This window comes from Varanus komodoensis, unplaced genomic scaffold (assembly GCF_004798865.1).
Source record: "Varanus komodoensis strain SLA01 unplaced genomic scaffold, ASM479886v1 scaffold13_3, whole genome shotgun sequence".
NCBI classification, from domain to species: Eukaryota; Metazoa; Chordata; class Lepidosauria; order Squamata; family Varanidae; genus Varanus; species Varanus komodoensis.
Window position 1 is genome coordinate 11,169,262 of NW_025335409.1, and position 13,831 is coordinate 11,183,092.

Consider the following 13,831-nt stretch of genomic DNA (forward strand, 5'->3'; position numbering starts at 1 on the left):
ATTTAGGCAGATGAAATAGAACGGGATAAAAAGGAGGAAAATGAGTTAAAATCAGAATGCTTTTCTGCAATTAATATAACAAGCAAGCCTACCTGAGCAATAAATGCATTTCATTAGTAACGGCAAGATAGCAGGAACAGAGAATGCTTAACATTCTGTACGTGCCGTGACCACAGAACATTTTTGTTGTTTCTGTGGCAACTGTGGCTTCTCCCTCCTGGCGCGGTAGCCTACCTTGAAATTACAAGTCACGTTCCTGCAACAAACTCATACTCCTGCTGCTCATCAGGCTGGTGTGTCAGAATTTTACGTGGCCTTCCTCTGATTATAAGACTCTCTAGAATGTGCTTCTGATTGTTGCTTCTTCCAGGCTGGCTCTAACTTGATTGACAGGGAAGAAAGCGCAAGTGTCAATTTAGCTACCAGAGCGCCCAATGCAAACGGCAGGACCTGCACGTTGTTTGCTATGGCAAGACATGGCAACTGCCCTCCAAAGTGGAACTTACAAAACACCAATGGAATGGGAAGCACACCTGGCCTGGCTCATGGGTGCATGTTCATTGCTTGATGACTGCAGCACTAAATGTGTGAATGGTCTCACAGAGAAACAATGGCAACTAGTACACAGCACATCTTCTCAAAGGTCAGGCTTTGACAGTTCTGCTGCCAGAGCTCTCCAGCACTCAATAATCAATTGTTCAGCACTGGTGTCTCTCTAGACAGAAGGACGGGTGCTGAGCTTTGTTCTAATGCATTTTGCAAAAGGCTCAAGAAATGATAGTGACCTTTTCAGTAAGCTGGGTCTGCCTGGAATTGCATTCTGTCTGTTCCCTGAGGGGTTGTGGCTCTGTTCTTGATCATATTACAGAGCAATACAAAAGGTCAGAATTATAGACCCAGGCATTACTACAGCTTTCAGTGCAGGAAGCGCTACCGATCGTTGCATCCTCATTAAAACAACGATCCTGTGAATGAAGTTGTGGTATGAGAGAAATGCAACTAGGAAATGACCATTTCCCCTTTTTAATGGGAAGCATTGTATGAAATGCTTAACCCAATGCTGCACACGTGCATGTACACACACAACCATTCCACTTGATCTCTCCGTTGCTATGATCTCTCTCAGTAACTTTAATCTAGAATTTCCATGCACCTTCTACCCCCAAGAGGTGCCTCCCATTCACTTCAAAGGTCATAGATTTGTCTGCATAAGAAGCAGAACCTGGATGTATGTGCGCCCAGGAACATAAATGACCCTTCCATCTTTGTATCCCATTCCATTCCATGATATTCTGTAATATTCTATGTTCCTTCCATACAAGTGATATGGGATGCCCTTGCATGTATGGGAATTCATTGCAACACAACATGTAAATGAAGAACAACATTGCATGCACCCTTAATGCAGAAATTACAGGAGGCCAAGCAACAAGAGGAAGGGCTTGAGGGTTACTCTTTGGATGGAAGCCTCAGTTAAGCAATACATTTTTCATCTGCTCTGAGCCACATTTACTTTGACAGCGTATTTATTCACATTAATGCACTTGTGTTGGCTTTGTCCTTTAAAGCCCTTGACAGCCTATGCCATATATACCTCAGAGGTTACCTGTCTCTGTATGATCAACTCACCAATTTAACCCACCTGCCAGTAGAATTACAAGAAAAAGGAATTTCAACTAATGCTAGGAAGAACTTCCTGGTGGTACAGTCAATGAACTAGGGAATAGAGTTCCTTAGAAGGCAGTGGACATTTCTTCATTAGGTGTCTAAGTTCAAGCACTGGTTTTCTGTCATCAGAAGGGCTTTGGACTAGTTGTCCTTTGCCATTTTTCATTCCAACCCTATGATTCCATGTGCTACCCTTAGCCAGTTCCAAATGGAGGAAAAATAGTGTATTTCTATTTGAAACTAAATGCTGCTATCAGCCAGGATCAAGAGAACTGATGCAACATGTTCTATGTCCTTAATGAGTCCCAGGATCCATGTTTCTCAAGCTGCTTTCCCAATACCTTTTAAACCACATGATAAATCCCTTTCAAAACCGAGTATCTTTCGAAAACAATTTGTGATTTGGGACAAAGGTCTGCAGTGGAAAGAAACAAATTTAGCAAGATATATAGAAGTCAGTCTGAAGTAGATGCAGGATTCGGGCTTCTTCAGGAGTGACCAATGTGGGAGCCTTTTGGCCTACAGCCCCCATGATCCTTCACCACTGACAGCTGGCTAGAGCTCTTGAGAGTTATAGGCAGGACATCTGGAGGACTACAGATCCCCTCCTCCCCATTGCTTCATTAGTCATGAACCCCTTTGGTAAGCTTGGCCCAGTCAGTATTTCACATCCTAGCCTACCTCACAAAGTTTTTATGAACACAAAGTGGGATATGTCTATCCCTGCTTTTCTGAAATCTTTAAATGGGCTAGATTCAAGTTTCAGAAGGAGGTCTCTGGATATGATCATTCATCCCAATCTAACTGAAGTTTCATGTCAAACAAGGTGAGGAACATTGCATTCAGTTTTAGAGGGAATATAGAGCAGATAGACTGCATTGTCACTTGCATGCTTAGAAAGATGTCCCAAGTGATGCACAAATGGAAGCATGCTAACAATGCATCGGTCTCCCTACCGGATCAAAACAAGCTTGTTGAAACAGCCATCTGTTCCTTTTGAAGAAGACTCCTATCTTGAATGCTTTCAAGTGTCCAGTACCCTGCTAGGTTGCTGCTGGCAGGGCAGGAGGGGTGACAGGTGATTTGTGTCACTCTGCCCTCCTTTCATGCATTTTGCTGTGAGTGGGCCTCTGAGCCTATCTAATGATGCCATTGGATTTTTCTTATTCTGGCCTCTCCTCTCCTTTCCCTGGCCCACCAATGGAACACCCTCCCCCATGTCTCTTCATTCTAGGCTACATTTTTACCTTGGGAGGCAGCCAACATGTCTTTCTTCCTCCCAAAGACACAGCAGCATCTAAGGCATGGGTCCTCAAACTACGGTCTGCCATGCCCATTTATCCAGCCCGCCATGCCCATTTGGGCCCACCACATGCGTGCCCATGCTCACACCTGCTGCCGCCCACCTCACCCGGCGCATGAGGAGGCAGCGTTTTGCTCGCTCGGAGAAAACGATCTCCAAGCGAGCAAGCTGCTGCCTCGTGTGCTCGCCTCGTGGTGCATGCCCGCCTCCGCCTGCACCTCGCGTCCCCTCGCCACACTCGCCCACCCACCCACCCACGCCTCGCCGCACCTTGCTTTGCCGTGCGCCCTGCCCCGCCTCAGTGTGCATGCCCACATGCGCTGCCTCCTCCCCAGCCTATGCGCATCGCCGGCACCACCATTCTGGCCTGCGCCCAGCACCGGCAGCTTTCAACTGGACCCCTGGTGGAAAAGTTTGAGGACCCCTGATCTAAGGTCTTGGGTTGAGGACTCCATACAATCTTACGTTCCCTGCAATGTTCTCCCAGAGACCATGAGATTGCTCTTTCGGTTTGCTTTCGACACTAAATGCATTAAAAGATTAAAAGCAGAGACCTGCTTGGTGCTTCATCCGATTCTGGTTTTGTGTCTGATTTAACAAGGAAAATAAATAGCTCAGATTCTGTGTCCTCAACCAAATGTTTTACGGTTCTGACATCCCTGCAAATTCCCTGTGAGTGTACCAAAGAAAAAACTTCCTGTTGCATGCCATACTTTTCTTTTTCAGACTGTGTACACACAGTCACACAGGAAAATAAATGTCCTATTTATAGAAACAACCTTGAGTGTCTTTACCAGCAGGCATCTCAGTAAGCAAACAGTGTTCACTTTCACACTCTTTCTCTCTCCCGAATTGATCCAACCGCTCTTCATTATCAAAGAGCATTTCTAAACAATTGCAATTGTCAAATCAAGCACACCTGGATAAAGCTCAGTCCAATCAAGGTAATGTTTCTGAAAGGCTATTTATAAAATGAGGCAGAGATAAAAATAAATTGAGGTCAAGGCTTAATATTTCTGTGGTGACCAAATCACAGTAAATATTCCTAGATCCTGGTTATGAAGAGGTTTTTCAGGTCCCTGAAGATTTGGAGCAGGCCCCTGACCATAGCAAAAGGAAGTCTCAAGTCAAATTCAAGTGACAGACTTTATTCTCCAATTTTGAAGTTGGAGGGACCTGAGCTCAGCGGAGTGTGAAAGCACCTTCTTTGCACATGGAAGCTCTTGGTTGAACCCTTGGCTTCATCAGGTCTAATAGTAAAGACTTCCACCCGAGCTGAGATTTTGGAGAGAATGCCAACACTATAATTATTTTTACGAGTTCTTTGTATTAAAGTTAACTATGGCTTTAATCCTGTGCCCCCTTTGCAACTAATTCCCCCATTGAGATCAGTGTGAATTACTTCAGTATAGACACATGTAGAGCATGGGTGGCGCAGCAGGTTAAACTGTTGAGCTGCTGGAAAGTTCATCGGAAAGTTGGCAGTTTGAATGCACGCGATGGGGTGGGTACCTGCTTCTTTGTCCCAGCTTGCCTAGCTAGCAATTCAAAAGCATACAAATGCGACTGGATAAATAGGCAGCACTTTGGTGAGAAAGGTAATAGCATTCCGTGTGCTTCAGCGTTTAGTCATGCTGGCCACGACCACGGAAGAGTTTTCAGACAACACTGGTTCTCCAGCAAATGCAGATGAGCACCGACCCCAGAGTCAGACACAATTAGCATGCATGTGCGCAATAACCTTTGCCTTTAGACACATGTAGGATTGTACTTTGAATGCATAAACTTTCATCTATAGACTTGAACACTACGAAAACAAACGGTTTCAACTTAAAATATTAAAGTCATGTACGTAGCATAAATATTACAACATTCACTAATTCGAGTAACTGAAAATAAGCCTGGCTTGTGATAGTTGAATGCCCACAAAACTAGACTTCACTAGAACCAATACAACTCAAATTGTGGTTAGTATAGTTGTGGTTTTGGTATCCTCTATAGGCAATATCCTTGAGTGCCCTTTCACTGGATCACTGTTAAATATTTCATTGGTCTACATGAACCATCACCAAATGGCTGCTTTAAGAGCTGGCATTTATGTCTATCATAGTTTTTCTTTTAAAGTGGCTTCAAAGAGTTGCTTTTTCATATTTAACCTGCATCAACTATTCTGCATAACCAATTATGGCAGAGTCATGCAATGGATATACGTCTCACTGTGGCTGAGAAATGTTTTTCCACACAGAACCAATGCTGCATCAAACACATGCAACTAGTGTAAGGTGTGTCTCCCTGGCCGAATTAAACATTAGTCTTTTAAGTGTGTCCAGTGTTCACTTTCCTATTTCAGCACCATTTCCTCCTCTGTGATTGATTCTTCATCCCCTGTGTACAGGGCTTCAAGTCTGGTAAGACACAATGTAAAAAAAAAAAAAAAAAATAGCGCAAGTTTTAAGGCAAGGTAGCTGGGTTGCATCTAACACATTGATTGCTGTTCTTTCTAGCAGTGCTACTTACTTGTGTAAATAACTGAGTTAAGGTTTATGAAAAGTACTTTAAGTCTTAGGTTTTATGCAGGGGACAAGAGGATAGTAAAAAGGAAAATGTTTTAGAACCCATTAAACAATTGCCACAAAGATGTATTTGTATTTCCACATAAGTGTTTGAATTTACTCAAACTTTATTTTTGTTTGCACTTCACTTATGGTTACAGAAGGCATTCCATCAGTTGATTTTAATGAAAAAATATTTCTTTCAGACAAGGCACAATAACTTAAGATTGAAATCTTCTTTTAGTTTAATTTTCTTGCTTAAAAAAACTGCAGTAATGTACAAAATTTAATTTTAAGGATTTGATACAATTACTACCAAATACTTCAGTTTACAGAATAATATGAACCTTATATGCACAACTCTAAGTGTTCCAGAATACACAAACTATTTTCTGGTACTAATACTTTAAATGGAGACAATTTAGACTTGTTCCACCAGTCTGCACTTGTCATTATTTTCCTTAGAAAAGCACATGTACACTGCCCTGAATTTCCTATGAGGAGGATGTAAATGAGATTAATACTGATAATTTCTTAGAATATTGGAACATGGCTAGAGTAGGAAGTTCATGACAATGTAGCAATTTAGACTGAGAAGTACTTGGGACCTTGTTCTGTTTGGAAACATTTTGCCCATATGTAACAGTGAACACTATGTTCCAAGGATTTTTCTTTCCTCTGGAAAAGGCAACTCAAAGACTGGTAATACATGCACTCTAGGAAGTGCTGTATCCTACCAACCTAAAGTAGTATTTGAAAATTTGGTTGTTCATATTTTAGTTGATAGAATGATCGGAAAAACTAAAGTTCTTATTTCATGTTCATACGTAATTTTTAAATCTTTATTGGCACTACCATACAGTAATGCAAAACAGAGCTGCAATTTGAAGTGGTAATCAGTAACCACTGATTTACATACCAGTAGTTGGGTCCCCCCCCCCCCCACAGCAGTTCTTTCTTGGAGAGGCAAGCCACTGCAAAGTAAGTGGTTTGATTCTTCAGGAGCAGGAATAAAAGTATTGATGAGAAACCTTCAACTGAAGCAACACAGGCCAGGATCCAAAGCTCTGTGTGCAATGTTTATTTGTAGCAGCAACATCTTATGCCTGTCTAACATGACTCAGAAGGCCAGGGGATCTCTTGAACAACACCTCCCAAGAAGGAACCTACTATTAAAGGAGAAAATTTACCACTTCCGCATCTACCTGTTCTCCCCATATGAGAGGTGGGGGTGGAAGTGCTTTAGCTGTACACTTTTTGGATTCTAGCCACTACACTGTGGACAAATCCATTCTAAAGGGTGTCCCAAAAACCCTGATTTGCAAATGTATTTTGATTACAAGGGATATTATGTCTGTTGATCTGAGTAAGAATTCTTCATATTTAAAAGGCAGAAATAATGTTTAATGAAACAAAAGTAAAAATGTTTGGGCCAATCCCCTAAGAAAACACAAAAAATTTACAGAGGTAAAACTGCAAGTAGTCTGAAATTCCCAGTCTTCCTTCCCTCACCTCCTTTGTTTCAATTCCAAGACTTTTCCCTTTGCATGTCACACCAGAGATACTTACAAGCTAAAATAACACCTCAAATAAATATTAAATAGCTATAAAGTGGGCCATAATTTAGGTAGACATGCATGAACTGGGCTTTCAGTGTTAGGCTCTTAGTTATGGAAGAAGGATGCACTTTCTCATATATATATCACTTCTACCCACTGAATCACAGCCATAGCTTTCTTCCACTTTCTAACTCTTAATAAGTTGGCATAGAATAAAATATGTAAGACTGGTTTGTTTACTGTAATTTTGAACATTCAAAATGGATTCTCTTACCATTTTAGTAACACAAAACAGAAACTGGAAAGAATGCTGGGGCTTTTTCTATTTAATCCTGAGCAAGTGTTAAGAATTCTTTATGTAATAAAAAGCTTACTATATGAGAATTCTATAAATAAAATCTAAGAAAAAAATTAAGGCAACATGCATAATATTGAAACATTTTAAAGAAGCCATTTGAATAATGAAAAATTAAAAAGGCAAATATTTTTCCTATAGGAAAAAGCAGCCTTTAAAACATGGAAACTCTACAGGATGCATCAAGTTATTAAAATACTTTGTTCAATGCTTATAGAAACAAAACAGATACAGTCACAACTAAACACACAATCAAGTTGTTTTGATTGTTGCTCAACATTACTTAAATCTATACAAAAAACATAAATAAAATTGTTTAAAGAAGCAATTACTGAACTGGTCTGGTCATTGGTTTGCATCCTTTACTATGTAAACCAGGAGATCTGAATTTTTTAAACTGATCCTTCAACCTAACCAAATACCAGAAAAGTCAGTATACACAATAAACATATTCATGGTCTTAAAAAAAACAAACACTATGACTCATTTGATTAATGGAAAAAAGATGAATTACAGTTTGATATAAATGTTTAGAATAGACCACAGTCTTTCAGGTTATTTTTTATGATAACATCGGTTACAGCATCAAAAACAAACTGCACATTCTTCGTATCGGTGGCACAAGTGAAATGAGTATAAATTTCTTTTGTGTCTTTTCTCTTGTTCAGATCTTCAAACTGACACTGAATATATGCGGCTGCCTCTTCATATGTATTGGAACCTTTAAAAACATAAGATACACACATTTAAAGCTCTAGAAAATACATATCTTGCTAATTTCTTCCAACCTATTCAAGGTTTTAAGAATTGTTTAAGCTGCCCTCAGTTAGAATCTACATTTTAAATAATGCTGTCTTGTTAATGGTGTTGTTAATGGCTGCACTTTTACTCTTTTGTAATAGGTAGCTAACTGATAAATCAGAGTCATGCGTTCTTATGAATTTGTTCATAAGTTTTCCATGATGTTCTGAAGCTAGAATATACTCACACGAAGCAGGTGATTTCTGTATTAGATGGGCCCCTCATCTACTGCACCATTTTCAGCTTTATAGGAGTTATTTACTCTGTCCCCAAGATAGGATGGACTCTGTCCCCAAGATGGGTTTACCACCATGGTGCACCATGGATACCTCCAATGAAGCTCAAAATAAAGGCTGCAATGGATAAGGAGCCCCAGTGATGCAGGAGTTACCAGCTTCTCCTGAACATGAGCCTAGGCGAGTGGAGGAAAAAGAGATTTACTCTTTCCAGTGTATGGATAATTTATACTATCAATTTTATTGTTATTGAATATACAATCTCAACCAATTCTAATTCATACCATACTAAAAAATTCAGAGAAGAAAACCTCTTAGTAAGTTGCAGCAAAACACAACAAAGGAATCCATGCCACTTGAATGATTGCCAATCACATCATGACACAAGCTTTTATAGACTAGATTCCACTTCAGATGCATGAAGACCTATTCTCAGGAGCCAGGTGTCTGTGTGAATTCTGAACTGGGATGATGGTTTCTTGTCTCACTATGGGCATTAATTCAGCTAATTCATGCTAAAATCACTGTCATTACCAAATCCAGTTGTGAATGACTGAGTATTTTGCACACAATACACTTCCATTTCCATTTAATTCTTAGATTTTATTTGCCGTACACTTTTTTGGTGTAGTAGAGAGTAGGAAGATACATCTAGTCAGAGGACCAGACTGTGACCAAGGCAGACGATCCTAGGGCACAGGCCCCACGGATGGCATCACGGGTGAACTCTGGCCAAAGCATGGGCTGAAGCCCTTCCCATTGGTGTAATGGTTCGGGGAGGAAGCTTCACTTGTGCCTTGTTTTCCCGGACAGAGAAGACAATGCAGTAGCAAAGGCCAGATGGCTTCCCCCTGCAGTCAAGTCTGCCTGGGCAAAGTACCCACTACAGGGCTGATGTTTTGTTGTACAGTGCCTTGACCATCCCATCAACCCAGCTGAAAGATCACCTCTACCTGGCTCCTTTCTCTGTTGTCACCACCAACAGTAATTTTAGCAGTCCGTAGAAAAGATGAGGTGAGAAGCAGAGCCATTCTACCAGCTTTACTGAATGACTACTTGCTTTTCTTCTTCTACCTCCTAAACCCTTTCTCTTTTTGTGTCATGCCTTTTTAGAGTGTAACCTTACTTGGTTTTATTTATTACATGTAAGCCATTCTAGAACCTTTTTGCTGACCCAATCAAAATAAGCTAATAAATTAAACAAATCAAGAATATAAAAGATACCAGATTTGGCTCATTAGAAGTAAATAGTAATCCTAAAGCTTTCTATACACTGAGTTCAGGCGTGCCCAGAAATCAAATTACAACCATACATAGATTATACAGAATGTAAATAATCTCATTTACTCTGATAGCAAAGCAATGCCTATTATTAAAATAACACAATGGTTTATTTAAAGGGTTTGTACAAACTGTGAGTTGAGCAATGCATACCACTGAGATTGTATTTACATATATTTTACAATACCATATGAATTTTACCAGATATCTATTACTATTTACAACATTTTTTTCTGCCATTACACTCAGAGGTTTCAAATTAAGACATTCTCCCTCCACCCCCACCCCACTTTTGTTTCATAACAAGATAAATACCTGGATATTCAGGGTAACAAATAGTAAGAGGACTCCTTTTGATTTTTTCTTCAAAGAGATCTTTCTTATTTAAGAAGAGAATAATAGAAGTGTCTGTAAACCACTTATTGTTGCAGATGCTGTCAAATAATTTCATGCTTTCATGCATCCTATTCTGCATTTGAAAGAAACAGATGATATATCAGTTTGGCCTTCTCTCTTTTCCTTTCTCTAGCAATACCAAAGAACCTAAAAACCCAAATGACTTTTTATACCAGGATCACTAGGACATTTCTTCAGTTATTTAGCTTCTAAAAACCAAAGGGTCAAATGATAAAGAGAATTTACTTTTGCTCAACAGATCTCGTTTCAGACAATGAGCTCTAGCCATCCAAAATTAAGTACTTTGAAATGCCATTTATATGGAAATTTGAAAGTGTTTAACTTTCAATGGGTGGAGTCCCATAATCTTTATTTTATTATACTCATTATTTAAAAAATCATCATTGGAAAGTTGCTTGTTTTGTCACTAATTAGCTTTCAGTAGGAATCAATCTAGGAAAGCTATTTCCAAATTTTGGAAACACTTTTCCAAATATACAAAATCAGTAAGCTAACTTTTGACTAGGTTTGGCAATGATCTCAGAAATGTGGAAACAGAACATTTCATCAGCTCTCAGATAGTTTACTGTAATGTTTTACATTGTCCGGAACAGGATAGCAAGGTTAACAAGGACTGGCTAGCATGCTATTAGGCCAATACTTTCCTATCTGTGCTGGCTATGTCTGGGCCTGATTCAAAGTGCTGGTATTAAAATTCAAAACCCTAAACAGCTTGCAGACAAATTCAGCTGAAGAAGCATCTGGCCGCATATATATCTATCGCACCTCTACCACTGTCTTTCACCAGGAGCTCCTGCCAAAGAAAATGTTGTGAGTAGCTACTAAGAAGAGGTCTTTTTTCTGCTGTGGCACTCTGGCTGTGGAATGAGCTACCCAGAGACCCTAAATGGCACCTATGATGTTCTCTTTCTGGTGCTAGGTTGAGACCTTCTTATTTCTCCCGGACTCTTAGTCTTTCAGTTTCTGTTGCTTCTGTTCCTTTAGTGTATTTTTATCATTCCACAGCTGCTAGACCCTACATTGGGTTTTACTACTGCTACTGTGCACTCTAATTTTAAACTTTCAAGTACATTTTGTGTTATATTTTATAGTTTTAATAATTATGAACACCCAGAGAGCTTTGAGTATTGGAAGGTATAGGAAGAAATAAAACCAATTAATATAATAGCTTCAAGCAAATACAGGAGACCTTGGTGAGGTAAGAACTAATACAGTATGTATGCCTCCTGAAGCATTACAGTAGCTTTGGAATATCTATACAACATAGGAGAACCCCATGAGGTGGCCCCTGCTCATGCTACCATCATACACACACAGGGAATTGATCAATGGTGTCACTGTCATTCTATGAAATATTGGGAATTAAAGGAAAATTAAAGGAATTTTCTATATGTTATAGGGAATACTGGGAATTTTCTGCCTAAATATGCATAGGATTGCACCTTTAATCGCATAATGGTCTAGATAATAACAAAAGGTGACTGATGCTGGATCAGATCAAGGGTCTATCTGTATTCTGTATTCATAGAGTAGCCAACCAGTTGTGACTAGGAGGCCTACCAGACTTGAGTGCACTAGCACCCTCTTGCATGTGTTTTCCTGAAAGTGGCACAGAAAAGCTTATAGTATATAGCCACCATGATTAATTGTCATTGATAGCTCTATTCTCCATCAATTTTTCTAAATGCATTTGAAAGTCATCCAGTTTGGTAGCCATCATTGCATCTTGTAGTAGCAAATTCCACAGTTTAGTGATACAACATCTGAAAAAGTACTTCTTTTAATCTGTCCCAAATCTCCCACTATTAAATTCATTGAATGACTCCAGGTTCCAGTGACTGGTAGGAAGTGGGAAAAAACATGATTCATTCAACTTCTCCTTACCATCATTTAGTATTCCTTTAACTTGTGTGTCACCCATTGAGAAGGTCAGTAATATACTACTAGTTCAATAAAAACCATGTTTCTGCTATTGTGAATAAGCTTCAGCCTCTATGCTCAAATCTCCCACCACAAAATCTAGTTGGCACTAATGTCCTAATTAGGCAAACTATGGTTTCTGTAAATCAGTAAAATGCAACACTGATTATCCAAACTCTAGTTGTTGGGCTGTGAACAGGTAATATCCTCCTCCTCTTTCAACATGCTAGACTTGAGAAGCTATTTACTAGCCTGATTCTAATCATGACAGAACTAGGGAAAAAAAGTTTAACCATTACTTGCAATCTTGCTTTGTAGGCAATCTAATGATTTTCTGTTTTGGATGTCACTGGAAACTAATTTAGCAAACAAAGAAATGTCCTCTGAAACCATTTACAGAAGAGAAGGGAAGGGAAGAAAGAAATAGTTCATGTCTACAAAATTAGTTTATATCTGAACCAGACTATAGTGTGTCTCCAGAGAATTTACAGATCTAATTCGAGTCATGACTACCAATTCTGGTTTGCACAGACTACATTTTTCAGTAATCATAGCTTGCTAGATTTGGATGACATGGCAAACTACAGTTTGTAGGAAATGAAAAAGGGCATCAGAACATGTAAAGGCAGGAAAAACGTCAAAGCAAGAATTTGGAAACCAAATGTTCGTTCATAACAGACAAACAACGTGTTTGTAGTTATAAGTATCCAGTTTGTCCTTCAGCATCATACTTAACAAAACCCTGTGATTACATTTAAAAGGGATTGATACTTTGAGTTGGATGCAAGTTAGCTAAAAGCAAGAAATAAAGCATTAGCACACATGTTCCCTGAAAAGCAAATACGGGCACAACTCAAAAGCTTATCCACTTCAGAGTAGGACAAGCAGCCAAGTTAGTCTTTGTCTTAATCCTCTGAATTTTCACTAGACAGTCTTTTTGTCTATCAAGCTGGAGTTGTTGCAGGATACCCTGTATCTTGCTCAGTCTAGTCTTCTCCTCTCCCTAAGCCCAAAATGCTCCCTTTAGAATCTTTCTGCGGTTTCCCTGCTCTTGAGACCAGCTGGTGCAGTTACTTCCATGCCAGCTGTGTTGGGGCAGGGGAAGATGGGATGGAACTCCAATTCATCACTCTGAGATCAGAGTGCTGTCTCTGAGACTGAAGCTGGACAGTACTAAGGGGTACTAGGATTGTTCTCCCATAAATAAACTTCATTTTCTGTAAATTCATCCTATGATTTAATTACATAAATTCATCATGAAACTGCATAACTATTTTAGACAAATCAATTTTTAATTATTACTCACAATCTGTTCATCATTTGGCAAGTCTACTGATGCTAATTATGTATTGGATACTGCCCCAATTTTTGAGACAGTGTTGCAGAAGAGAAAGAAGAATGGAAATTATCAGGCAGAAGAAAAAACAAGATCCTTACCTTACTATCTGAATCTTTCCTTTACTGTATTCTTAAGAGTTTTAGTAACTCTGAAGAGTTTAACAAAGATAAAAGTATGAAGTCATGGACACAATTCCAAGTCTGTTTATGCAGGAAGACATAATTTTCAATGTATCTTTTATTCCATTATTATGATTATGAAATACTTTAACTTATCCAAATGGTATTAGATAAGTTAAAGTATTTTAACTAGGATGTAATTACCTTTCAAGCTTCAAATCATATAAAAGTACAATGAAACAATTAGGAAACAGTGGATTAGGGGCTACGTTATTTAAAAG

At 39.2% G+C, this 13,831-nt stretch overlaps 2 protein-coding genes across 7 annotated transcripts in view; one reads left to right on the forward strand and one right to left on the reverse strand.

The window, feature by feature from the left end:
- Nucleotides 1–13,831, forward strand: part of LOC123019945 (guanine nucleotide-binding protein G(t) subunit alpha-3) — a 141,408-nt gene that overhangs the window by 122,059 nt on the left and 5,518 nt on the right. The window lies entirely within an intron of this gene.
- LOC123019948 (guanine nucleotide-binding protein G(i) subunit alpha-1) overlaps nt 5,614–13,831 on the reverse strand; it is a 33,136-nt gene continuing 24,918 nt past the window's right edge. For both annotated transcript variants that reach the window (XM_044423186.1, XM_044423185.1), the window contains exons 8-9: nt 10,071–10,224; nt 5,614–8,158 (exon numbers count right to left, since the gene is read on the reverse strand). In XM_044423186.1, coding sequence (XP_044279121.1) covers nt 7,968–8,158; nt 10,071–10,224 — 345 coding nt within the window. In that variant the 3' untranslated portion in view covers nt 5,614–7,967. The remainder of the gene's footprint in view (nt 8,159–10,070; nt 10,225–13,831) is intronic.